The sequence below is a fragment of the Carassius auratus genome, chromosome 49, assembly GCF_003368295.1.
Source record: "Carassius auratus strain Wakin chromosome 49, ASM336829v1, whole genome shotgun sequence".
NCBI classification, from domain to species: domain Eukaryota; kingdom Metazoa; phylum Chordata; class Actinopteri; order Cypriniformes; family Cyprinidae; genus Carassius; species Carassius auratus.
Genome location: NC_039291.1, coordinates 4,627,466 through 4,654,622, shown reverse-complemented (window position 1 = coordinate 4,654,622; position 27,157 = coordinate 4,627,466). Strand labels below are relative to the sequence as shown.

The 27,157-nt window shown below is 38.0% G+C and overlaps 1 protein-coding gene across 2 annotated transcripts in view; it reads left to right on the top strand.

The window, feature by feature from the left end:
• Nucleotides 1–27,157, top strand: part of LOC113066065 (transcriptional activator GLI3) — a 302,707-nt gene that overhangs the window by 259,160 nt on the left and 16,390 nt on the right. For both annotated transcript variants that reach the window (XR_003279117.1, XM_026237669.1), the window contains exons 9-10: nt 11,583–11,696; nt 13,897–14,037. Coding sequence is in view for 1 of the 2 variants with exons in the window: in XM_026237669.1 (XP_026093454.1) it covers nt 11,583–11,696; nt 13,897–14,037 (255 nt within the window). In the remaining variant the exon portion in view is untranslated. The remainder of the gene's footprint in view (nt 1–11,582; nt 11,697–13,896; nt 14,038–27,157) is intronic.

Here is a 27,157-nt window from a genome sequence, read left to right as displayed (position 1 = left end):
ATTGGGATTTCGATACTTTTTCGATACTTTTCCTGAAAAGGGAAAATACACTCTCAAATATCAATGCTGTGCTTTATTTTAAAACCGGGACAACATTCTAATCATATAACACACTAATAAATGAACATATAAACAGCAGGTATATTACAAATTAGAACAAAATATGAAATATCAAAATATAAAAAATAAATTAGAGCAATGACATTCAAGGTAAAGAAAGAATCAATTTAGCAGCATTATCTCAGTTATCATAAGAAACATAAGAGTAATAAATGTATATTGTCTCTGAACTTTGAATAAAAATATGAACAGCGATTATATTAAACAATGTTTCTGAACTCAGAAGATTAATTGTCAAAATATAAATAATATCAATTTAAGCAATGGTATTCAAGTAAAAAAAAAAAAAGCAAATAAAATTTGGCAGCAATATCTCAGATATTGTAATTTATTCTGTCAGTTGTGCAACCTTTTCTTTCAGGGGAGAAAACTCAGCCAGTGAGCTTTAATGACCGTCATGTTTTTCTACAGTCGTGGACCAGGGGCCACAGTATCACTTGTGCTCGCACATGCAGCCTAGTGATGCGCGGGTCGGGTTTTTTTCCAACCCGCGGGTCGCGACTCCCACTTTTGTGAAATTATTTGGCCCGCCCCAGCCTGCAAATAAATCTTTTCTCATTTCTCGTTCACTGAAGTTCCTCCCTCCTATACTTGCGCGAGCTCGGCGCTATTAGCAGCGCATGCGCAGCTCGTGAACAGCTCTGTGAACGGTTTCATCTTTCATCCTGTACTCAAGATTGTGACGGAGCATGTGATTTGTTGAATGTAGTGAACCCAGATCGAGATCGAGAGATCTTCTAATTCGTGAAGAGTTGAATGAACTGATACATCTCGTTTATGAACGAAATAAATGAGTATACAGGGTCAGTGAGCCAAGCATGTAAATCTCGATCAGCAATCAGCAGATACAAAGTGCAGTTATAGGAGCTGTGCAGATACGCTCGTTTTCATATTTAGCATACAGAACATAACTCCACGTTTAATCCCAGATTAATGTGAATATTATTATGAACTGTCTGACCAAACAATTAAAATGTTAATTATGCAAGAAAACCTCGTGCTTTGTTCATCTGAACAACTTATTTAAACTATTTAATGCGTTATTACACACATTTTAGTAAAGCCAAATCAGTTTAGTAAAGCCACTAATGCAGCATCTCGCTGTAGTGCTTTTTGTTCTGCTTGCGTGAGGAGAAAAAAAAAACATGTCCATAGGGAGGCACTGGAAGCGTGCGTTGCACACACCAACATGAAATACGTCTCTTACAAATCTGGAATGCGGTCATTCTTTGAAGTATCGATACTAATAAATTTAGGAATCGTGACGTTTTTAATTTCCGAGAATCGCGATACTTTTGAAGTGTCGGTGCATCGTGCAACACTACCAGTGACTTGACTCTGTCCTTGAAGATCACCAGTGACTTGACTCTGTCCTTGAAGATCAGCGGTGACTTGACTCTTGTCCTTGAAGAGCACCAGTGACTTGGAAAGTCCATGGTGACTAGTCCTGTCTCTGGAAGGTCAACTGTGACTAACCCTGACTCCGGAAGGTCAACGGTGACTTACCCTGACTCTGGAAGGTCCACGAGCACCTGACTCGACTCTGGAGGGTCAACCGGAACCTGACTCAACTCTGGAAAGTCAACGGGCACCTGACTCGACTCTGGGAGGTCAACAGGAATCTGACTTGATTCAGGAGGATCAACTGGAACGTTTCTCGACTCTGGATGGTCAACAGGAGCCTGACTCAACTCTGGATAGTCAACTGGAATTTGACTCGACTCTAGAAGGTCACCAGGAACTAGCCCTGACTCTGGAAGGTCAACGGTGACTAACCCTGACTCTGAAAGGTCAACGGTGACTAAGCGTGACTCTGGAAGGTCAACGGTGACTAACCCTGACTCTGGAGGGTCCATGAACACCTGACTCGACTCTGGAGGGTCCACAAGCACCTGACTCGACTCCGGAAGGTCAACAGGAATCTGACTTGATTCAGGAGGATCAACTGGAACGTGACTCGACTCTGGATGGTCAACAGGAGCCTGACTAGACTCTGGAGGGTCAACCGGAACCTGACTTGACTCTGGAGGGACAACCGGACACTGACTCAACTCTGGAGGGTCAACGGTGACTAACCCTGACTCTGGAAGGTCAACGGTGACTAACCCTGACTCTGGAAGGTCAACGGTGACTAACCCTGACTCTGAAGGGTCCATGAACACCTGACTCGACTCTGGAGGGTCCACAAGCACCTGATTCGACTCTGGATGGTCAACAGGAACCTGACTAGACTCTGGAGGGTCAACCGGAACCTGACTTGACTCTGGAGGGACAACCGGACACTGACTCAACTCTGGAGGGTCAACGGGAACCTGACTCGACTCTGGAGGGTTCACGGGAACCTGACTCGACTCTGGAAGGTCAGCTGTGGTTGTCATCCTGTGCAGAGGCATTGGGCAAGCAGCCATCTTGTGCCGTGGCGCTGGACCGGTGGCCATTTTGGGCACTGGCGCTGGACCGGCGGCCATCCTGGGCAGTGGCTCTGGACCGGCTGCCATCTTGTGCTGTGGCACTGAGCTGGCGGCCATCTTGTCTCGTGGCACTGGGCTGGCGGCCATCTTATGCATAGGCGCTGGGCTGGCGGCTTTCTTATGCAACGGCGCTGGGTGGGCGGCCATTCTGTGCAGCGGTGCTGGGTGGGCGGCCATTCTGCGCAGTGGTGCTGGGCTGGTGCCATCCTGGGCAGTGGTGCTGGGCTGTCGACCACCTTGTGCTGTGACCCTGGGTTGGCAGACTTCTTGTGCAGTGGCGCTGGGCTGGCGGCCATCCCACCGGAAGAGACAGGAGTGGCTGGGGCATCCCATGGAAGCCAATGCTGCAAGTAGCACACAAATTCCCAGAACTCAAATGTGTCCAAATGAGCCATTTCCTCTTGAGGAACCGGGTCATCCAGCCCGCTGTTAAAATAGTCCTTTAGGGCCGCGTCATTATATTCCATGCCCTCGGCCAGGGACCAGAACACCTGTGCCATGGCACCCACCTCATTGCCCTCTTGATGCAGGGCGGTCAACTTCAAATATTTAGCTCTCTGCTCCACCATCCTGGCTGGGGAACGGGAAACATCAAAAGACATACCACTGGATCTTGCTGTGACGGAGTCCTTCTGTCATGACCGGGATACAATGAAACACAGAGAGAGATGCAAGTGCATGTATAACGTTTATTTGAGGGGAATCCAAAAGGGTAAACAGTCCAGGCATGGGTCCAAACCAGAGTAACAATCCAACATGAAAACAGACAAAAACACAAGGCAAGAGCAAGACTATGGATTAACATTAAACAAGGACTCCATGACACATACTAAGACAGACCAGGTATAAATACACAGGGAGAGATAAATGGGGATAAATTGGGGAATAAGACAGGAACTGACTGAGTGCAATGATTGATAACCCGTGACAGCTGGGCGCAATGATTTAGGCAGAGAACGTGAGAAATGTGGTTCATGAAGTGACAGACACCGTGGGGAAGGAGGACATCTAGTGGATACCCAGGGAACACAAACCAGACACTGTGACACTTCATTTTGTTTTGGGGGTGTACACAATACAATACCTCTCTCTCCAGTCTGGCATGATCTGCTCGAATAGTTCCTGTATCAAATGTAGGCCCACCTTCTGGAATACGAGATGTGCTGTGATTGGTTAGCTGGGCCAGTCTGTGCTATAATTGGTATAATTGTGCTATAACAGTCTGTGTTGTGATTGACAGCACTCGACACCTGGTCGGAAAATGTCCTTCCTCTTACCAAAGCTGCTTGCTGCAAGCTTCAGTTTAACCCTTATGCGTTGTTGGGGAAATATTCGTTCACTAGGGGGTAAAAATCAGGGTATCTTCCGTCCATTTCAAATCCGTTTTCAATTAAAAAACAGAAAACTAAATACTCCAGAGGATTCAAGTGAGAGAACATGAATTCAATAATGAGAAATGGAAAATGGCTCGTTTATTCGTTATTCCATCTAGGTTAACAAACGGAAAATGAGTTTTTGACTTGATTTCTCATTTTGTCGTTTGGGGATTAAAAACGGTTTATGGCTTCAATATTTCATTCGCACTTGTAGTCGGAGCTGAAACGCTCCTTTCATCTGATTGGTCGAATCGCTCCGCCTTCAGCTCGGTCTCTTCATTCTTTCAGGCAGAATAAGAGTCTTATAGGAGTAATCTCTGAAACCACCGCTCACTGTTAATTAACATAATATTTGAGTCAGATGTTGCTGCGCACATAATTCGTGCTGCTGTGGCTTGCAAGTCACCCCTTTAAATTATTTCTAGGTTATAGTATTGTATGAATATTGTCCCACTGATAAATACAGTGCAAATAGTTCTGTCTCCATGGATAAAAGTGAAGTGGAAATGAAAATCAATAATAGACTGAACAGTTCCATGATAATATGTCTGTAACATTTACCTCTCTCGTCTTTTAAGTCAATAGGCACTAGACATTAATAATTAATTGTGGAAATTAATATAGTTAAATTTATTAAATAAATTAGAATTTTTAATTTTATTACAAACTAAATTCAATGATGTTTCTCTTTTAGTCTTCTTTGTTGGCCTTGAGAAAGCCAACATATATTTGAACATAATTATTATTATCTATTATGAGAGTAATTGAAATCGACTAAAATTTTTAATGTTTCACCAAATTCAGCTTAGATCTTCAGACTCGTCTGACTCGTTGCTTTTTCCTTCTCAAAAAATCCAAGTGACTTTCATTATCTGAGCAATGAAGGTCTTACACTTAATGTCCACTAGAGGGGGAGACAGTATTTCTATTTACGTAAGTTTAAATGACAAATAAAAACATTACCATGAATATGCCATATCTGTGTAACACAGGTTCTTCAATGATAGATGGTGTGGTAGGGGGGTATACCTTAGCCAAATGATAACTGTATAATAGAAAACAACATTAACTACTGCAGCTGGTGCCAAATAAAAATGATTATGTTTTGTAAAACTGCAAGTCAAATGTACTTGCACAACTTTCTCTGTGTTTCAGCTAATGGAATGATTTTTGGTGAAGAATCTTATTTTGACATATTTTGGGAAAATGCTTGAAAAGTTTCAAAAATCAACAGTACACTGTGGGCAAATTCACTACCCTTTTGTTATGTTCGGGATGAGGCTTCATATACAAGTCAGAAACTAAGCTTTTTTTTTTTTTGCACAGGCCTATCTAAAGGGTTGATGGTCCCACCTAGTGATAAACTGTAAAAATAACAAATTGTACCTCTTCCCAAAAGGGAAAACCACAAACAATCAAGAATGCATGATTATGTGTCATGGCTTTGCAATCAAAAGTGTCATTATAATGGAAGTCAATGGAGCAAAAAAACAGCCACCAGCAATAAATTAGGGAAAAAAATAAATAAATCTAATGCTGCAAAAAAACTAAAAATGCATCAAAGCCAATCTTGTTACTAATCTTTGACATGCCCAAGACTGTGATAAAAAAAAAATCCAGCCTCAATTACTTTTATATTGAAAATAAGTCATTTTGTTAGTTTTTTCCCCCTAAATCAGTGACATCATTTATGAACTTGCCAATTAAAGAGTTAACATCTTAGATTTAAAAAAAAAAAAAAAACATTTGGTAGTTTTGATCAGGACTGAGGTTGATTAATAGATTTATGCAAAAAAAATATTGAAAAAAAAAAAATTATCTGATACATTTTTATAGCAGTTTAATTGAGTGGATGTTTTCATCCCAAACATAACGAAAGGGTAGTGAATTTGAACAATGCACAAGGGATACATAATAATTTTTATTTGGCACCAGCCGCAGTTAATGTTGACAGCTAGCAGGAGTGTGGTGGGGTGCGAGGTCTGTTTTGACCAATGGATGGAGACCTCAAAGCAGTGGCCTGAATGCTGATCTGAAGATTTTGTCTTTATAGATTACAGTTTACATTGTACTTACTGAAGTACACCTCTGCATGCAGACACCCAACTGTACAAATGCATTTATAGATTTAAAACTCAGTCCTGAACCGGGAGAACCATGTTCTGCAGAGTACAGTTCCAACACACTTGCTTGGACATTGCTACTGATCCTGAAGACCTTGCTTAGCTTAGGTGTATCTAAACTTTGCAGGACACTGGCCATCCAGGAGGAGGACTGAGTGTCCTGACATTAGCTCTTTACATTCAGTGCATGTGATTTATCAACACCGAGTACATCTTAAAATGTACAGCTCAAGAAAAATAAAAGTTCCAGATGGACAAACGTTAAATGCACAAACCAGTATGAATAAAAAAAATCTTAAAATAAATTTGGAGGTAGGTTGAAAAAGCCAGAATGGGAAGTTTTAAAGTACAGCTTGAAGTGTGAAGTTTATTCTTGTACACAGATATGGCATATTCATGGTAGTACACATGAAATTAATGTATTTATTTGTCATTTAAACTTACGTAAATGTAATCTAGTGGACATTAAGTGTAAGACCTTCATTGCTCAGATAATGAAAGTCACTAGGATTTTTTGAGAAGGAAAAAGTCTGACCAGTTACAGCAACGAGTCAGACGAGTCTGAAGATCTGAGCTGAATTTGGTGAAACATTTAAATTTTAGTCGTTGTCAGTTACTCTCATAATAAATGATAATAATGTTCAAATATATGTTGGATTTCTCAAGGCCAACAAAGAAGTCTAAAAAAGGAAAAACCTCATTCAATTTAGAATGTAATAAAACTAATATTACTAATTTATTTCATAAATTGAACTATATTAATTTTCCCAATTAATTATTAATGTCGCACACACCTACCTAGTGCCTTTAGACTTAAAAGACGAGAGTGGTAAATGTTACAGACATATTATCATGGAACTGTTCAGTCTATTATTGATTTTTATTTCCACTTCACTTTTATCCAAGAAAACAGAACTAATTGCACTGTATTTATCAGTGGGACAATATTCATACAATACTATAACCTAGAAATAATTTAAAGGGGTGACTTGAAAGCCACAGCTGCACGAATTATGTGTCCAGCTACATCTGACTCAAATATTATGTTAATTAACAGTGAGCGGTGGTTTCAGACATTACTCCTATAAGACTCTTATTCTGAAAGAATGAAAGACCAAATTGAAGGCGTAACGGTTCGACCAATCAGACGAAACCAGCGTTTCAGCTCCGCCCACAAGTGCAAATTAAATATTGAAATATTAATCCCCAAACGACAAAATGAGAAATCAAGTCAAAAACTCATTTTCCGTTTGTTAACCTAGATGAAATAACGAATAAACGAGCCATTTTTCCATTTCTCGTTATTGAATTCATGTTCTCTCACTTGAATCCTCTGGAGTATTTTGTTTTTTGTTTTTTAATTGAAAACGGATTTGAAATGGACGGAAGATACCCTGATTGGTAAAGTTGTGTTATTTTGGCCCCAACTTTCTCTGTGTTTGAGCTAATGGAATGATTTTTCGTGACAAATCCTATTTTGACCAATATTTTGGGAAAAGTTTTGAAATTTTTCAAAAACTCAATGGTACACTGTGGGCAAATTCACTACGCTTTCATACATGCCTTTAACTATCATTTTGCATTATTGACACACTGTTTTCCTAATGAATGTTGTTCAGTTGCTTTGATGCAATGTATTTAGTTCAAAGCGCTATATAAATAAAGGTGACCTGACTTGACTTCTCAGGTGTACATCACAATGATATTCATGATAGTTGATGCCTTCTCGCATATGACTTTTACCAACAAAAAGTGTCTTAGAAAATTTTAATCAATGTATTATTTTCTGTAAGTGAGTAAACAAGATGATTTTCACATCATTTAGAAAGTAAAATTCTAGGCTACAAGCTCCAATTCTCAAAAATCCCAGGAACCATTGTTATTTATGTGTTTTATGACCTTATTCAAGTGTTTTAAAAATTTTAGTTTTTCACTAACCACACATAACATTTTTTTTTCTCAAAAACACAATCATGTACATACATGCTGCTCACATATTATTATAACCCAGTTTGTGCTGATTACAATGAGATTCCCATTCAGATATCTATAAGAAATTAAAAAAGCACAATTGTCAGGGAACAATTGACAAAACTTCTCCAGGACCCAAAAATACCCTTAGACTCCAGAGGGTTAAATATCTCTCTTTGAATTGGACTTTGAGCTTTGTAGCTTTGCAGATCTTTCTTATGCTCAAACGGCAACATTACAGACTAACTAAAGTTGAAAAAGTGAAAAGGCATAATAGCAAACCCTTTAAATAATTTAACATGATTGCTTTTAGGTGTTCTTGTATTAAACAGCAACAGAAGTCATTTAGTTTTCCCCTTGAAAGCTTACATTTATTCAGAGCTTATCATTATAAGTGCTGGAGCTTTTTATTTTTGTGTGTGATTCATGAAAGTACACCAACACAACAGCATATATAAACAACAGAGAACATGTGGCTGCAGGTAGCCCTCCCTCACAGACAGGTCTCATGGGAGTTTTTCCCTTGTGTGCGCATAGTTTCCGTGTTTTGTCTCGATGTGGAGAGCCTGTGTGATGCCTAGGAGGCACCTTTGAGAAATAACACCCTGCTTGTTAGTAGCAAAAATCATTCCACCTCCACCATTAATCAGACACCGATACATTCCCAAACCTTCTCTTTGAAGGATGAGCATAAAAGTGTTTTTCTTCTACAATTTTTTTTTTTTCACCTAATCATGCCCTGTCCATTTATACTCACAGAGTTTGCTGGAATAAAAACTGTATCATGTTGTTTTTATCTGTCTTCGAATCGATTCCTGTTTTTGTGCTTCAGTAACAGTTAACTCTTAGTGTAATGGTGAATGAGTTTTCCCGAGATTTTCTCAATACCAATCTTGCCATTACAGCCTCACTACTCTTTCCTAGATCAGTATCATCCATTTCCCCCACCTGACCCCAGAGACAGCACCAGCTTCTTTAATAGAAGGGCATCTTGGAACATTTGTCTCACCATGTGGTCGAAAAAGAACAATTAATGAAAAAAGGGAGGGAAGGTGTGAACATTGCTCAAAATGACAGACGGCAAAATATCAGATCATTGTGTTTTATTGAATCACTACTCTCTATAAGATCTAACACACTAAATGTGGTGTACATTATATTTGTAAGATTGTCTTTAAAGTGTATTTAAAATTTATTAGCTGGCATACTTAAGAAGGATAGTTCATCCAAAAATGAGCATGCTGTCATCATTTACTCACTCTCAAGGGATTAAAAACCTGTATGATTTGCAAGTTTTGCTATTTTCTGCAAATATTGCATGACTTTAGAAGAAATGGTACACTATTCATATGGACTATATTTAAGGTAATGTTTGGTCTTTCTTGTGTACTTTTCTTGCATGGAACAGCCTGGTCATGTTGCTAGATAACTTCCTTCGCATTTCCTCTTCAGTCAAGGATGTAACCTTTAACCAAAATGTAAGATCAATTTGCACAGCAATAATCAGCTACACTCAGTTATACTCAACTATACTCAATGCAAACAATTACTTTTCTGGCTTTGTCTTTGGTAATATCTATCAAATTTAGTAAACATAAACACCAAGTAAAGCCACAAAGCAAAAATAAATAAATACTCAGCAAAGTTAAATGTTTTGCTAGAGGAGTCTGACAGAATGTGGCATTTTTAAATGTTGGCTTATTTTTTACTTAATTATTTTATTTCTCTGAAGTGGATTTGTGATATATACTGTATGCATGTTATTAAACTACCAAAATAAGGATATTTATATTTATATTTATATTTTTTGGAATGGTACAATGTTAATATCATGCATTTCTACATGTACCATTACAGTACAGTAAAAGTGTCAGGTATTGGTAGGGAGGAACTCAAGTGCAGACAGGATTCAACACAAAAGGGTTTATTAAATACAAAAAGGGAAAACAAAAACCCACGAGGGGGAAAACAAGGGCTAGGGTAAGGACTAAATAACCAAACAAGACAGGGCTGACCAGATAAAGACACTAAACACTAACTATAAACAAACACTCACGGTATACAGGATACAATCACAGTCACAAGTGTGGAACACATCTGAGAAACACATAAGTAACACAATGAACCGACGCAAGACAGAGCACACTTGGAGACCTAAATAGGGGTACTAATCAAGACACGACAGGTGTTACAGATAGGACAATCAAGACACGACTAGGTTAACCAGGGGGGCGGGGCAAGGGAACGAGACAACACAAGCACATGGCCCAAAGACAAGGCCATGCGCTTGTACACAAAACATGGGTCTGTTATGATCCTGCCTCAAGACTAGGAAAAATCAAGGACACGAGGGCAGAATCATGACAAAAAGTGACTAAAGGTGCATATTCAGTACAATTATGGACACTTACTTTTTTTTACATGGGACTACTATGGTACATGACTTAAAACCACTGTTTACTATTGTTTGTCCAAAATGTGATGTTTAAAATACTATAATTTAATAGTGATAATATATATATAGTCAAAAAGAATGCACATCACACCTCTGTTTATCAGTTTGCGCTGGCTACAGTACAAATAGCTGCTTGCATAAAATTTAAGGCATTAATGTTTGTACAAAGCCACCACTGGCTCTGCACCCCTAAATTCATTACTTCAGACTTTTATGTTCCGCAAGTAAATGTTGCTTTATCGTGCCATCCCAAAGAGGCACAAAATAATTTTCACGACTTTTTCATTAAATGTTCCCTCCTGGTGGAATGACCTTCCTAACTCAATCCGAACAGCTGAGTCCTTAGCCATTTGCAAGAATTGGCTAAAAACACATTTCCACCATCTTTATTTGACCCTGTAACTCTAGCACTCTTTTCTAATTATTTTCTTTAAATAAAACTGCCCCTTTTAGACTCTATTAATTTACTAACTACTTGTTTTCTTTTTAAAAAGCATGCTCTATTCTTTTTCTATTCTGTTTTCTTTATTATATATTTAAAATACAACAACCTTGCTACATGTACTGCGTCAAGCTAACTGAGACTTGTTATAGTACTTGCATATCATTGCTCTCTTGTTGATTTTGATTGCTTCCATTGTCCATTCCAGTCCATTTGGATAAAAGAGTCTGCTAAATGACTACATGTAAACGTACATTCAGTAGTACACTTGAACCATATTTCAAAAACAGTAGAAGTAATTATGAAATTACAAATAAGCATTCATACTTAAGTATATTCTAGGTATATTATTTCCACACTAATAAGTTATATTTTTAAAGTATATTAACATATGTTTCTATTTCATAAAGGGTACAATTTTATTCTTTGATTGATCATGGTAATGCTATGTTTAGACATAGACCATGGAAAAACCATTGTATTCTTTGAAGCACCTTGGACTACTACCTCATGAATATGAATACTGTAGTCATTCAATATCCAAACTGAATTTGGACCTATATTTTGGATGATGATGATGATGATGTCATTTTTTATATGTGTTTTTAAAATATTTGTTTCTAGAGTAAACCCACCAGTGAGTCGGCTGTGAGTAGCACAGGGGACCCCATGCATCACAAACGCTCCAAACTCAAACCAGATGAGGAGCCGCACAGCCCCAGAGCTGTTAACGTGCAGGTATGCACATGTGCATATATATGTTAATGTCTAAAACACACACACACACACACACACACACAACCAAAAAATAAAAAATAAATAAATAAAAAACAGTCCTCCAGGAGATAGTTCCTGCACATGCAGCAAGAGCTTTAGGATAAATTATGTGAAGCTGTAATGCTATATATTTGCATGTTTGATTTGGTCGCCTGTTGTGGCACTGCTTCAGATGTGATAAGCAACATTGATCTCTAGAGCTTCAGAAGGAAACTGTTTTTCTTTTAATTAGATGCTTAGCTAAATGGAAAAATGAAAGAAAAAGTATATATTTTCTAAAATGCCCTTTATAAATGACGGTTGGACACCTGCTGGATGGCATTCAGATGCATCTGAAAAAAATTGAATAACATGGAAAAGTTCTTTATTGTTTTGTAATTTATTATTTTTTTTTTTGATGTTTATTACTTACAGCTTAGGAAAACTAAAACTTCAGTATCTCAAAAAAATTGAATATTTTCTCAAAGATCAATCAAAAAAGCAAAACAGAAATGTTCAAAGATCTCCTAAGCAGGTTTAATTATGCACTCAATACTTGGTTGGGGCTCCTTTTACACAAATTACTGCTTCAATGCAGCGTGGCATGGAGGCAATCAGCCTGTGGCACTGCTGAGGCATTATTGAAGCTGAAATTGGGGAACAATTTAACAAACAACCAGAGACTAAATATAAAGGAAACCGTTTTTGTTGTCTCACTTTCTACAATTGACCTATGTCAATTGACCCCTCTAACGCAGATGAGCCAATGGCGGTTGAGTTTCAGTTGCGAGGGGACCGAAACTCTGACATCTTTAGGTTTTAGTGCCACAGAGAAACATTGAAAGATCCGAATATTTTGATGGTTTGATGGTGTTTATACTCCAAAAATGGAAAAACTATGTGCCATGGATACTTGTAACACTGATTCCAGGTATTCTGAGAGAATGGGCAATGGAACTTATTTGATTAAATTTCCTAAACCCTAACAAAATGGAGCAAAATGTCCCTAAGCATTCAACCCCAATCCCAAGGAAGAGCAAAATGTTTTCTGGTTGTCATACTCTCATTAGGTTACAATTTTTATCTGCTCAAGCAGAATATTAAGGTAATATTTTGCTTCATCAAGGTGTTTCTGGCTAAAACTAGCTAATGAAAAAGTTAGTTAATCCACTAACGTTAATGAGTAAATAGCTAATTGATCTCACATTATGTACAGTGTAGGTCAAAAACACATAAACGGAGGTCTACATTTCACTGCCGCTCCATATCAGACTGGTTAAATGTAAATTAATTTAATCTTACCATGCAGTACATGAATCCTGTATGTTGTCATTTGTAATCGTGACCATCGTAAAATGAGGCTTCTCCCGCTTGCATTGTGATCTGTATAAACCCTCACTTCCAAATTAATCTTGTTACCCACCATAATTATTTTAAAAACCTTTATATATCCCTCTATGGCATATTTAAGTCTCAGTGGAATGGTGGTCCTTTTGTGTCCCAAATTTATCAAAAATATCTTGGGACAAGGTTTTCACAGTGACAACTCTCATTGTGAGACAGCTAGCAACTCCATTTGTTTGTCTGAGTTTGCAACAGTACTGTAACTAAATACTAAAGATTTATATGCCCTCAGTTTCTATTTACTATACATGCTGTGTGTCATGCGACTCCAGTCAGATCACCCGAGTGTACGAGTCAGCCAATCTGGTTTCTTCTATCAAGGTTAATATTTTCAAATAACAATCATTACCCCAGACAGTGAGTGACATTACATATTCACATAAAATCAAATTTTCTCTAGTCATAAAAAAAAAAAAAAAAGTAAACAAAACTTGCTAGCTAGCATTAAGTGAAACAGTCAAGGGAATCTTTCTGCCTCCACTTAAGCTCTGCCCATAAAAAAGGTCACAGTGTTTACTAACTGAAAAGGGGTATATTGAGGATTTTTTTTTGTCTTCATTAAAATATCAGGACAGTTGTACCACCCTTACATTTTTTTACAATTAGTTCCCATTTGTAATCAGAAATTAAAATAATGCTTATTATAGAAGTGGTGTATTCAAGTCATGCATGAATTGGATTTGTATTTTTGAATAAATAAACATTTTCTAAAAATAAAAAAAATTATCACCTTATTGACCCATATTCCCTCACTGTTTTGCTGCATGTGTTTGTGCAGGAGCATACAGATGGAATGACGCTGGTGAAAGAGGAGGTTGATAAAGAGGAGGGCAAGCAGGAGCCGGAGGTGGTGTATGAGACCAACTGCCACTGGGAGGGTTGCTCCAGGGAATTTGACACCCAAGAGCAGCTTGTGCATGTAAGTGGACACCATGTTTATGTTATCAATTGAAATATAAATCAAATGTTCAGTCTCTTCATAGAATCATTCATGATAAGGCTCTCAAATTGGTGGAAAAGACACACATATGCACACAAACACATTGAAAGCCTATACATGGCTTCAGACATCCTTTTTTCACAACCACTCTCCCAAGCTCAAGTAGAGAGTGAAAGGACATGAAAGCCCACTTTCTGTCGCCTTTAAACATTTCACTCTGTACAACACACACAGACATTATTTAGCTGCTCTTTTGTCCTATAATCCACACAAATACACACATCCACCGAAACACCCACAACTCCCAAAGGCATCTGATACAAAGATTCCCAGTTCTCCACAGCTGTCTATCCCTTCTCTGACATGGCAATCCATGGCAGCCATGCTAACCCCTATCTATAATTGAAAGCCTCCAGTTGGAATGGCCTGCATGACACATTTTAAGTCTTGTCCCCAAAGCTTAAAGATCTTGCCAACTTCTTGCCTGTGCATTTGAAAGAAGGATATATGTACATTTTGATATATATAACAATTATTTCCGGCAAAATATTTAATTCAGTAATTAAGTTGACAAATTACACAGACATTGATTTTCAAATCAAAATTTTAGATTACATTTAGTTAAAATCTCTCTCTCTCTCTTTCTCACTCTCTCTCTCTGGTGTGTTGCATGCTGGGAAGCGAGAGTGTGGCGTGGGGTGTGAGAGTGCTTGCAGCAAGTATTCTTGTACGGTTTTCCCTCTTTATAGTCTGTTGTTTTCTTTTTTTGAATTGGTGTTCCTTTAGGAGGTGTACCGCGAGTGTTGCGGTACTGTAAACGCCGGGATGGTGGCAGCTTCCGTGCAGGGAACGCCACCTGTTCTCTCACCCCATAATGGGTGCAGGTGTGCGTCACCCCGGTGTTACGGTCGAAGAGTTGCTGTTAATAGTAGGAGAGAAAGTCGGGTTCGATAATATACCGTCGGCCTCGCGAATGTGCAAATCGATTGTTGTCTTTCTGATGAGTGAAGCTTTAGTGAATCAGCTGACTGTGAGCGGAATATGGGTGAAGGAAACTAAAATTACCATTTAGAATGTCCCTCCGTTTATTTCTAATGATGTCATCATTAAAGAATTAACGAGACTCGGAAAGATCGCGAGTCCAGTTAAAATTATCCCATTAGGGTGCAAAAATGCCTCGCTCAAACATGTGCTCTCTTTTAGACGTGTCGTTTATATATTCTTAACTTCACCAGAGCGCACACTAGAAATTTCTTTCCACGTTTCCCATGGAGATAATTCATACATGGTGTATGCTAGCACTGAGAGTCTTAAATGTTTTGTATGGGGTGACCTGGGGCACAAACGTTTTTCGTGTCCGCACAAAGAAGTGTTAAATGACCCGCGCCCGTCCACATCTCATATGGATATACATAACTCTGCTCTTCAAACGAAGGAGAAGGGAAGAAAAGGCCCAGAGCAGGTTGAGGGAGCTGCTGAAGTTAAGGGACAGAATGAGGTGAGTAAGATGGGTAACGAAAAGCCTGGATGTAGTTATGAAAATGCTGAGAGTGATTGTAGTAGATTGTAGCCTGGTTGTAGTTCTGTTACTGGAGGAATCGAGAATGAGTCTAAGGCTGTTGTTTTTGTTACTAGCGGTGATGAAGAGATGTGTGTATCCTCTGCTGCAGCTACAGCAGGAGGGTCTGAGGAGGGCCTGGCTGATGAGCTAGACAGTTTATCTCAGAAAACTGATTATAGCATTAAAGATGATGAACAATGGTCAGATTCCACGGATATGGCAGGAGAATATGAGAAGGATTTGTACTCTGTTGAGGAAATTAATTCCTTTCTAGACAAAACAAAAGGTAAAGCAGGTGTAGAAGTCCGTATTTTTTTCCCCCGACCCCGATAAGTTTGTATATTCTGTGATGAGGGCACGAAAAGTCTGTAGTTACAATTAAATTTCACAATAAAAGCGGTTTCGGCTGAAGAAACATATTACTGCCATTAGACAAGCAGGCATTTCAAAACAAAAAGAGAGGCTAAAAAGAGGGAAAGCAAAATGAAAATGACTTGTAGCAGTTTTTCTTTTCTATTCTGTCTTTTCTTTTCCCTTTTTGTCTTTATGGAGATCTTAAGATTGGGATCCCTTAATGTGAATGGGATGAGGGATGTAAGAAAAGATCATTTGTTATCAGAAATAATTAATTTGAAAGAGCTGAATGTTATTTTCCTTCAGGAGACTCATAGTAATCAAAGCAATGTGGAGTGGAGGCTGTGGTGGGAGGGTGAACATGTTCTCAGTCATGGGACTAATTTAAGTGCAGGGGTGGCTGTGCTGTTTTCTCCTGCTCTTAAAGCCAAAATTTTAATGAAACATGAGTTAGAACCTGAAAGGCTGCTAATTGTATGGGCAGAAATAAGTAGTTTTTGCTTTTTATTTGTGAACATTTATGCCCCGAATACTGGCCCTGATAGAATTAAACTCTTTATTAAGCTGAAACACTATTTAAGGCAAAACCAGAATGACAATTTTATTGTTTTGGGTGGGGATTGGAATTACACAGTGGACTTTACACTTGATAGAAATGGGGAGGAGCCGCATTCACAGTTAGCACGCTGTTTAGCCAGTGTGATTGGGCACCTGAATTTCTTAGACGTTTGGAGAGAGCACAATCTTTCAACACGACAGTACACTTGGGTGAAAGTCAGCACTGGTCTGATTTCTGCTGCATGGTTGGACCGTTTTTATGTATCTGGAAATATGAGAAATAGAGTTAGAAATACAACTATTGTCCCCATATGCTTCTCTGATCATAAACTTATCACAGTTGATTGTGTCTTGGACATAAGACCTCACAAAATTATTATTGGCATTTCAACATAAAACTTTTAGAAGATAAATTTTTTATTGAGAAATGTAAGTTTTTTGGGAAAAGTTGGAAAGTAGAAAAGGCCCATTTTGATAGCATAATTCAGTGGTGGGAAGTGGGGAAAGCACACATAAAATTGTTTTGTCAGCAATATGCTTCTTATTCCAAGACATTGGAGCAACTGGAACAAGAAATTATTGCTATTGAGAGAAATATGACTGGTAACGATGTTGTTGGTTTAAAAGAAAAGTGGACTGAAAAGAAACTTTCCTTAAGTTCGATTTTAAATGAAAAAGTAAAGGGTGCACTTATAAGGAGCAGGTTTTTAACAGTGAGAGATATGGATGCTCCCACTTCTTTTTTCTTTAATTTGGAACGCAAAGCTGCTCAGGATAAGCAGATGTACAACCTGAAGGACAGTGCTGGGCCTATCACTTCTGATCTGGTGGAGATGCGCAGACTGGCTGTAGACTTTTACTCTACTCTTTTTGCTGCTGAAAACTGAAATGGACATGCTAGAAAATAACTCCTACAGGATCTCCCTGTCCTAACTTCAGAGCAGAAGGAATTTGTGGAAAAGAGACTCACTTTTGATGAGGTTACTGCCTCAGTAATGGAACTCTCTTTAGGCCGTACACCCGGAATAGATGGTCTTCCTACTGAGTTCTATAGGAGCTTGTGGACTGTCATCGGGAATTACTTTTTTAAAGTTCTTCAGGAATCAGCTATTGAAGGAAGTCTCCCTAAGAATTGCCAGCATGCAGTTTTAACTTTGCTTCCAAAAAAAAGGAGACTTAACTTTATTAAAGAATTGGAGGCCGGTGGCACTTCTATGCTCAGAGTATAAGATTCTCTCCAAATGCCTAGCCAAAAGATTAAATATTGTACTGCAACAAATCATACATAAGGACCAGTCTTACTGTGTAAAGGGTAGATCTATTACAGACGATTTGCATTTGGTGAGAGATCTTTTTGATTTTGCTTCTTTTAACAATGTTGATGTGGGGTTTTGTCATTGGATCAGGAAAAGGTTTTCGATTGGGTAGATCATGTCTACCTTTTTGAAACGCTTAAAGCCTTTGGTTTTGGGGATAATTTTATTTCACTGATAAGACTACTCTACTCTGAAGCTACATGTTTAATTAAAATGGCTGGTGGCCTTAGTGTTCCTATAATGGTTCAAAGGGGTATCAGACAAGGCTGTCCTCTTTCAGGGCAGCTGTATAGTATCATCATTGAACCTTTATTATGTAAACTAAGAAGAGAGTTAAGGCGTCTACAAATTAATACACTGATTCCTCAGTTGCCTGTTAAACTTTCTGCTTATGCAGATGATGTCACGGTTTTAATTAAAGACCCTAGAGATATTCAACATCTAGAAGAAAGTTTAAAATGTTACGGTAAAGCCTCCTCTGTGAAGGTTAACTGGGCCAAGAGTGAGGCTTTTTGGTGTGGAAAAGATAGTGATGGTCCCTTAATTCCCGGGGGGATGAAATGGGGAAGGGCAGGTTTAAAATATTTAGGTGTGTTCTTGGGAACTGATGAATATATGAAGCAAAATTGGGAAGGTCTATTGGAGAAAGTGTGTGCTCGGTTGTCTCACTGGCATTGGCTGCTACCCCAGCTGTCCTACAGGGGAAGAGTACTGGTTTATAATAATCTGGTTGCCTCATCTTTGTGGCACAGAATGATGGTGCTAGAGCCCACTGAAGACTTGGTAAGAGACATTCAGCGACTTTTTCTGGTCAGGACAACACTGGCTAAAAGCCTCAGTCCTCTTTCTGCCGAGAAAAGAGGGGGGGGTCAGGGGCTCATCGACATTAGATCACGTATAAAGGCCTTCAGACTCCAGACTGCTCAAAGGCTCAAAGTCAGTGTTAAAATCATGGACACTTTTAAAGATTTCTCGAGATTTAGGTGATTCTCATTTTCAGTGGCTAAAGGAAGAACCTTTGTTTTTCAACCCAGCACTTGAGTTGACTTTTTTTAAATCCCCTTTTCTGAGAAATGCTGCTCTTTCCACAAACATCACTAAAGTAAGACATCTAGCCTCCGAGGATGGCTGGTTGTCTGCAGAGACTTTGGCTCTTAAGCTTGGCATAAGATCTGTTCGAGTTACTCAGAGGCTTCTGATCGAAGTGCAGGAACGATTGCCGCAAAATTACAGTGTGTCCCTGGTTGTGCCTGTTGAGGAGGAAGTATTAACCTTCCCAGACCTGGAGGTTTCAGCGAAAAATGGTGAGTGGCAAGAAGTAGAAGGCAACATCCTGTCCTTTGCATCACCGCAGTCAGGACATTTTAGGGCTGTTGGGAAGAAGCAACTGTGTGAGATGTGTGTAAAGGCTCTTCACTGTCATACTCTGGAGAATGTGAAGTAGTCTAAGTGGTTGGACTTTTTTGGGCCAGGCTCTTCACCCAAATGTAGTTGGAGTACCTTTTACAAAAAAACCCCATTGAGAAACGGTCTGGAGACCTACAGTGGTGGATTGTGCATGGTATAATAGCTATGAACAGACACAGAGCACACATTGATTCACAGGTAGGGGAGGGTTGCCCTTTCTGTGGACAATCAGAAACAGTTTTTCATTTATTCTCTGATTGTGGAAGGCTTGTTCCTCTGTTTTGTTTTTTGGAGGAATGCTGCCGTAAGCTAGGGGAGGTTTTTACTAAAGTTTTCTTTATCTATGGTCCTAAATAGAAACATTCCAAAAGGGAGATCCATGTATTAGTAAATTTTGTTTTTGGCCAAGCAAAGTTGGCTATGTGGCTGTCACGCAAAAATATGATTGCTGGAATGAGGCAGACTGATGTTACTTTGGTTTTTAGAGGGTTGATAAAATCACGTTTAAAGGTTGAATTTGCATTTTACAATTTAACAATGGATATAGAGACCTTTAAATACAGGTGGGGTATTAATAACTGTATTTGTGAAGTTGACTGTGATGGATTTCTGAACATTTATTTATGATACAAATTATATGATTTTTAATGTTTTCCCTTGGGTTGTCTGTTTTTCAGATTGTTTGATTTTACCTAATTTATTTATTTATTTTTCATACCTGTAGAGTGTGTATTGATAATGGAAAAGTAACACGTTTTTAGTTTTTTGTGGTGATTAAAGAGATGTTAAAAGTCAAAAATTCTCTCTCTCTCTCTCTCTCTCTCTCTCTCTCTCTCTCTCTCCCTCTCTCTCTCTCTCTCCCCCCCCCATATATATATATATATATATATATATATATATGGGGTGCGATTTCCTGGGGGGTATTAATGTTTGAGGTCTTAATGGACTGCGTTTCAGTCATTATAAACATTGAAAGAAACATTCAAATATAGTAATAAAAACAGTTTTATTGAGACTTTGGCTGAATTAAAATGCAGTATGTGAGCATAAGGAGGCAATACAATACAACACACTTACGTCATAAATATGCTAATTAGCGCATGACGTCATCTAGCAACATTTAGCGACTTTTCAGGCGAGAGAATTTGGCAACACTGCATTGGAGCTGTGTGTCGAAACAAAGGAAGGCAGCATATTCAACATATTACTGAAGCGGGAATAAACATCACAATCTGATTATCTGTTTCTATGATGACAAGCAGAGTTAGTGAGAATGGCCAAAGTTACACATATGGTGTTTCACTCAATTGAGGCTAAAGCAAAGGTTTTTTGATTACTCACTCTTGCAGGGTGCCAACTCTCACACATCACGCCAGATGCGTGAGAGTTGGCAACCCTGCTCTTGAGCATCTGCCGTGAGTGATTTCAATGTTAAGCTAATGTAGAGGTCCTGTGGCGGGAATGAGGCATTTAGCACGGTGCGGGCGGGTCCGGTTCGCGCAAAAGAGGCAAATTGACTAGCACAGATAATACATCTGTCTTTTCTATCATTTCACTGATTTAATTCTTGCATGTTTTTTCATTGTGCTTGATCACAGTTCATATGTGTGGGGAAAGATAAGCTATTAGAGTAAAAATATTGCATTAGGCTGCTTCATGAGTTAATAAGATAAAAGATTTTACAATTCCTGCAAATGCAGTGATGAAATTCATGTTCTCATGATTTATTTTTATGAATTAAAATGTTTCAAACATCCCCCTCTGTTTTTTTTTTCACAAATCGCACCCTGTGTATGTATATATATATATATATATATATATATATATATATATATATATATATATATATATACACTGTATGTATATATAAGTGGTGGGCATAGATTAGCGCTCTCGCTCTCTCTCTGCCCTGTTAAATTGACAGGACTTAAAAACACATGCAAATGATAAACTTTCACTCTATGATGGTTAAGCTGTGCAATTAATCCACGAATCACATTCATCAAGGGCCGGAGAGCAGCTAGCCCGTACAGTTAATGAATAACAGATCAACTATGACAGCCTACATCACACATCCTGCAATGTTTCTATCGTGGATTCTTACACCGCGATATTGATGCTTAAACGACACATCGTGCAGCCCTAGTTCACGCGATTGTGCTCTGTCAGTGCATTCCAGGAGCAGTGCGTCTGCAGCAGTGCAGTGATTGTTTACGTACCGGGTAGCGGACTGCAAACGCTTCCTGTGTGAAAGCACAAGTATGAGTCTGTGCTGCTTCAGCACCACATACGAAACTCACAAGTACTGCATACACGGATTATGTTTGAAACAGGCGTGCGTTTGTCGAGGTTTCCATTGGGAAGCTTCTTTAAAAAAAAAAAATTCCCTGAAGGAATTTCGGCTTCAGCTGCATCCATGTCAGCACGTCACGTTTGATGTGGTTATTTCACAGTAGGTATACACACAGGTTCAAAGACTTGTTCTCGCCCCCTACAGTGCAATTCGGTTAGGCATACATCCGCGCTAAAATATCAAGGTGAAAGTAATCATAGCTCGCCTAGTATAGACCCAGCTCTCAACCCAACTTTGAAAATAGATTAACGGCGATATTTTTTTATCGGCCGATAAGAGTCTCCCATTAATGCAGCACGTTAATGCTGATAACATCCCACCACTACTAATATATATATATATATATATATTCACCTTATTCCGCCCCGCCCACTTTTAATACTTCGCATTTCCGCATTTTGTCATCCGACTTAAGCTAAACCGATACGGCACGTCCGGTTACTAGTTTAGTAGTTGTAAGATTGTTTATAGCTAGCTATAACTGTGGCGAAATGACAAAGAACGTTATGTTATAAATTGGGAGCATGAGGAAAACGTCTTACGACGATCAAATGGTCTCAAATTGTCCCATCGATCATCGCTGTTAACGTTGGTAATGTTAGACGATATGAAGTGGCCAGAGTTAACCTATATGTTTAACTGCCCTGTCAGAACAAGTTGATGGAGCATCAAGGAAAATTTTTTTTTTTTAAATGTACTGAGGCTTTACATAGTGTTTACATAGTGAGACAGTGGGTCGTGTACTGTTACACATTGAGGGTTTTTTTCGTCTTTTTAAAATTGAACGTGCAACCAGCCAGTCGAGCAGTCTAAACCTCTCAGCATGGTGCTGGATAGTTTTGTGTGTGTGTGATGTTAACATACATGAAGTTATAAATGTTTAAACGTATATTAACGTGTTTGATGACCATCATCAGACTAAGTATTTTGTCTAATAACTTAATTGTACAGTGGAGTAAGGTAAGTGAACGTTTATCAGTTACACATTAGACAAGGAGGCTGGAACTTGGAAGTGAAAAACGCTTTATATCCAGGTATGCATAATGATTAGGCAGATTTTATTTTACAGATAAAACAAGCCAAAAAAAAGATTATATATCACTTATAAAAGATTAAATGCAAAATTAATAGTTAAGATTGGTGTGGTTTGGATTTGGTAAATTTTACCAAAAAATATGATCAGAAAATCAACTTGCCTCTTAATTCTGCACAGTGTATATGCAAAAGGTAAGGTAAAGGTAAGATTTGGTAGGTGTACATTAAGTCTAATCAATGAATAATGTAGGTAAATGTCAAGTGTAATAATAATAATGAATGATTATGAAATAAGACAACTGTAAAATCTTTGAAATGTATTTTAAGTTTGCCATGTTCTGTACAGGGCTGAGGGCCTGTAAGCTGCTCATCTGGGTTCCATCACAGCAAGTTACATGTGCCACACAATGAGCAATTCTGTGCCAAGACTGTAGCTAGACTACACACCTTTTATTTTAAGTGTATGCTTCCTCGTGTCAGATGGGTTTCAGGCAGGCGATCTGCTGCTTTCCACAAGATACTTGCAGCTTTGTAAATAAGCAGGAATGAGAATAATTAGGTTAAGGATAGGATATTAGGTAATTGAGATGGGATGTAGAGGATATGGGTGAAGACTAACTATATGAAATAAGTTGTTTTAAATCAGTTGTGTTAAACAAGAGACAGACTTGTGATTAGATTTTTAGAACATGGATAATTTTATATAAGTTGTATAAAATCATTTGTGATGTGTTGATCAGTGTTTGTTATTTTCAGGAAGCAAGAGACACCTCCTACTGACCATCCTATAAAATTTCAACATTTAATTTCCATATGTAATAAACCAAGATGGAATTAACTTGCAAACTTGACATGACTTATTCATTCAGATCAGAGATTAAAGATAAAAAAAAGAGACCAAATTAAGATAAATAAAAACTATTTACAGCAGGTAATGTCAGGTGACACTGTAAAGGTTCATAAAAATAACTTATTACAGCAGGTAACTTCTGGTGACATTGTAAAGGTTCATAGAAATAACTATCACAGCAGGTAACTTCTGGTGACTTTCAGCAAGATCAGGGGCATGTGGATCTGATCACCCTCACAGTTGTCCTCTGCATCACTGGCGGTCATCGGTACATCTGTAGAAATTATTAAGCTTTTTTAAATGAGTACTTACAATATATCATGAGTATTAATATATGATGGGACCCGAACTTAGAACTGTGTGTGTGTGAGAGAGAGAGAGAGATGCATTAGAGACAAAACAGTATACACACTCTTAACTGTAGTGTTCAAACGTAGGTCAGTATCTGAATGAGAAATGTAGCTAGCTGGCCTGCTATCACCTGCAATCTCTGTAGCAGGAATAATGTGAGCTATTGTAATGTACTATAATATCTTGTACTACCGTAAATATTAAATAAATAGGTGGACAATGGTAATCATGGAAAATTCGTTGTACTTAGTTAACTCCCTGTTACTGATCTTAAATGTATTCATAGAACGGACTTCATAAATCTAACGTTAGGCGAGCAAACACATAGCTAGTTAAGTTAAGGTTAGCTTACCCGGATCTGACAACCTTTTCATCCCCGGTGTGACCTCTTTAACGGAACATCGTAGTCGAGCCATTTCTCGATGTAAGGGTGTTCGTCAGTCGCCCTCCTGTCCATGAAATGGTACGAACACACATAAGAGCGCTTGGTTGTTGGGTGCAATTGTTTTTTTAATACAATTGTTATGCAGCCCCTAACTGAGAATATAATACTTGATATATTTGCGTTCTGTTATCTATCCAGCCACTAGCTTAGGTACGTTACATCCGGTCCCTCAGCCAGAAGTAAGATCACAAAACGAGCGCAATGGCGGCACCGTTGTTGCCATGGAAAATAAGGTGAATATATATATGTGTGTGTGTGTAGAAACTAAACAAACTGAGACAGACTAAATCCAGAAGAACTGTGGCAATTTCTTCAAAATGCTTCAAGAAACCAGCAAAGCTACAGTACTGTGCAAAGTTTTAGGCACTTGTGTAACAGTGTTAATTTTGACACAAAATTTTAATTTAGTTTTAGTCTTAGTCTTTTGACTATAATTCTTTTTAGTTTTAGTCAAGTTTTAGTCATCTGATTTGTTTTAATTTTAGTCTTATTTTAGTCGACTAAAATTGCTTGGTATTTTAGTCGACTAAAATTGCTTGGTATTTTAGTCGACTAAAATTGCTTGGTATTTTAGTCGACTAAAATAAGACTAAAATCAATAACAGATTTACTAGACAATTTTTTACAGCTGGTATAGGAAACAAACTTAAACAAAATATATAAAACACAAATTCAACTTTATTTCAACACAACTGTGTCTTTATTTCGATTCAAAAGCTTTTATGCAGCAACAAACACTGTCATGATAATGTAAACAATAACTAGCTGCCAATTGACCATCAATAAAAGAAAAATAACGTTAGGTCCAGGACCTTAAAGCTTACAGCTGAGCTGAACAATAAGTGCATACATTTAAAGTAAATATTTAATAAGTTGGCAGCTAGGTGGATAAAAAAAGTAACAAGATTTTATAAGGTATTCATTTGTCTAGCAATATTGTATGTTTTAAATACTACAATATTGCTAGATTTGTATGTATAATGATAGGATGTGAACATTCATGTTTCACATGACTAATATAGAAATATTTGTGATATTGTCAACAAGTAGAACATTATAAAATATACTAAACATTAGTATTAATCAAATGTATTTATCATGATATTACGTATTAGTATTGTGCTCGCATCTAATTTGAAGAAGGGGCTATTTTACAGTACTTTTCAGTTCGTAATATTTAATGCTACAACATCTACGCACTGCACTATTCCAATTTTGCTTAGCTCAATAAACAAAAGAACATCGTTGTAAAATTACATTTGAGAAAATGTCCGGGTGGCTCGTCTGTAAATGTCTTTTCAAATTGGTTGTGTTCTTGCCACGAATGAGCGCTCTGCGTGCTTTACACTTTGTTTTGTTTTGTTCGTCGTCAAACGTGAAGTGAGCTGTGGACATTTTGTCGCTCTTTTAGACAGTAGGGACTTTAAGCAACAGCTGCGAATGGAACGGCTACAGTGACCGGAAGTTTGCCGTCACACCAATGTAGCCAAGAACGTAAAAGTCACTAAGCAACGGTAAAACAGAACAGCGCAACGCAGCATTAATTCATTTATTGAGATCCAAAAATATATATAATTTAAAAAAGCAAGAGAAGGATTGCTTTTGGCGTTAAATGACAATCTTTTGTCAGAAGAGGAGTTTTTAATATTGTATGATGTAAATAAGTCTAAAAACATAACATTTATTTACCTAACCTCTCACGTTGTAGCGACTCCGGCAAATCAGCTGTTCTCCCGTAGTAGACCGTTAAATTAGAACGTCACAAAGTAGCAGTTAAATTCGCGCAGGCGCAATACAACGCCAGAATGGCGTTGCCGTTCCACCAGAGGCTGTTGCTTAAAGTCCCTATCACCTCTTCGAATGCCGACTTCCCGGGAGCTCATAAAAACTGAAAACCTTCGCTTCACGTCTCAATAAGTCAGGCTCTGATTGGTTCTCTTCTCTCATGCAGTCTGTTCTGTTTTGCCGGTTCTTTTGCTCATTCCTCGCATCTCTGCCGTCTGCTGATTTGATTTTCGTCACAGTCTATTTTCGTCTCGTCCTTTATTCGTTGACGATAATGTCAATCAATTTAGTCATAGTTTTAGTCTCCATCAGTGCCTTCTATTTTAGTTTTCGTTTCATTTTCGTCGGCAAAAATATATTCGTGACGAAAATAATGACGAAAATATTTAGTCAACGAAATTAACACTGTTGTGTAAAAATGCTGTAAAGTGAGGATGCCGTCACAAATAACAAAAATAATAAATAGATTTTATTAATTAACTTTTGTTAACCTAACTAAATTAAATCAACTTTTGGTGTGACCACACAATGTGTTAAAAAAGCTTTTGTCCTAGGTGCACTTGGGCATTGTTTTTCAGATAGCTTTGCAGGTAGGTTTCTTGAAGTGTTTTGGAGACATTGGCACAGTTCTTCAGGATTTAGTCTGTCCCAGTTTGTTCTGTTTCTGGTGAGATCAGATGGTCAGATGATCAGATTTCTTGTGTGGAGCACAGGCTGTTGTCAGACTCCTTGTGCAAACAAAAATCTCACTGGATTATTACAATGGCAAACATTTTTTTGGAAATGTACTACTGACACACTACAGCAAAATATAGAAATAACTGACTTAAAACCATTTGTTGAAGGTGAAAATACTACTGGCCTAAGACTTTTGCACAGTATTGTGCATAAATATGATTTTATTCTATCCAAACTATCCATTAACAATTTTAAAAAGTAATACATTAAAGAAATAAATTATTTATATCAATATCCCATATTCCTCTAATTGTTTGAAATTATTTATTAGGATTAACCCCTTGAGATGTAACATTTTTTTTTTTTTTGTCATAACGTTTCCTTTTGTGAATGCCTGCTCATGCCC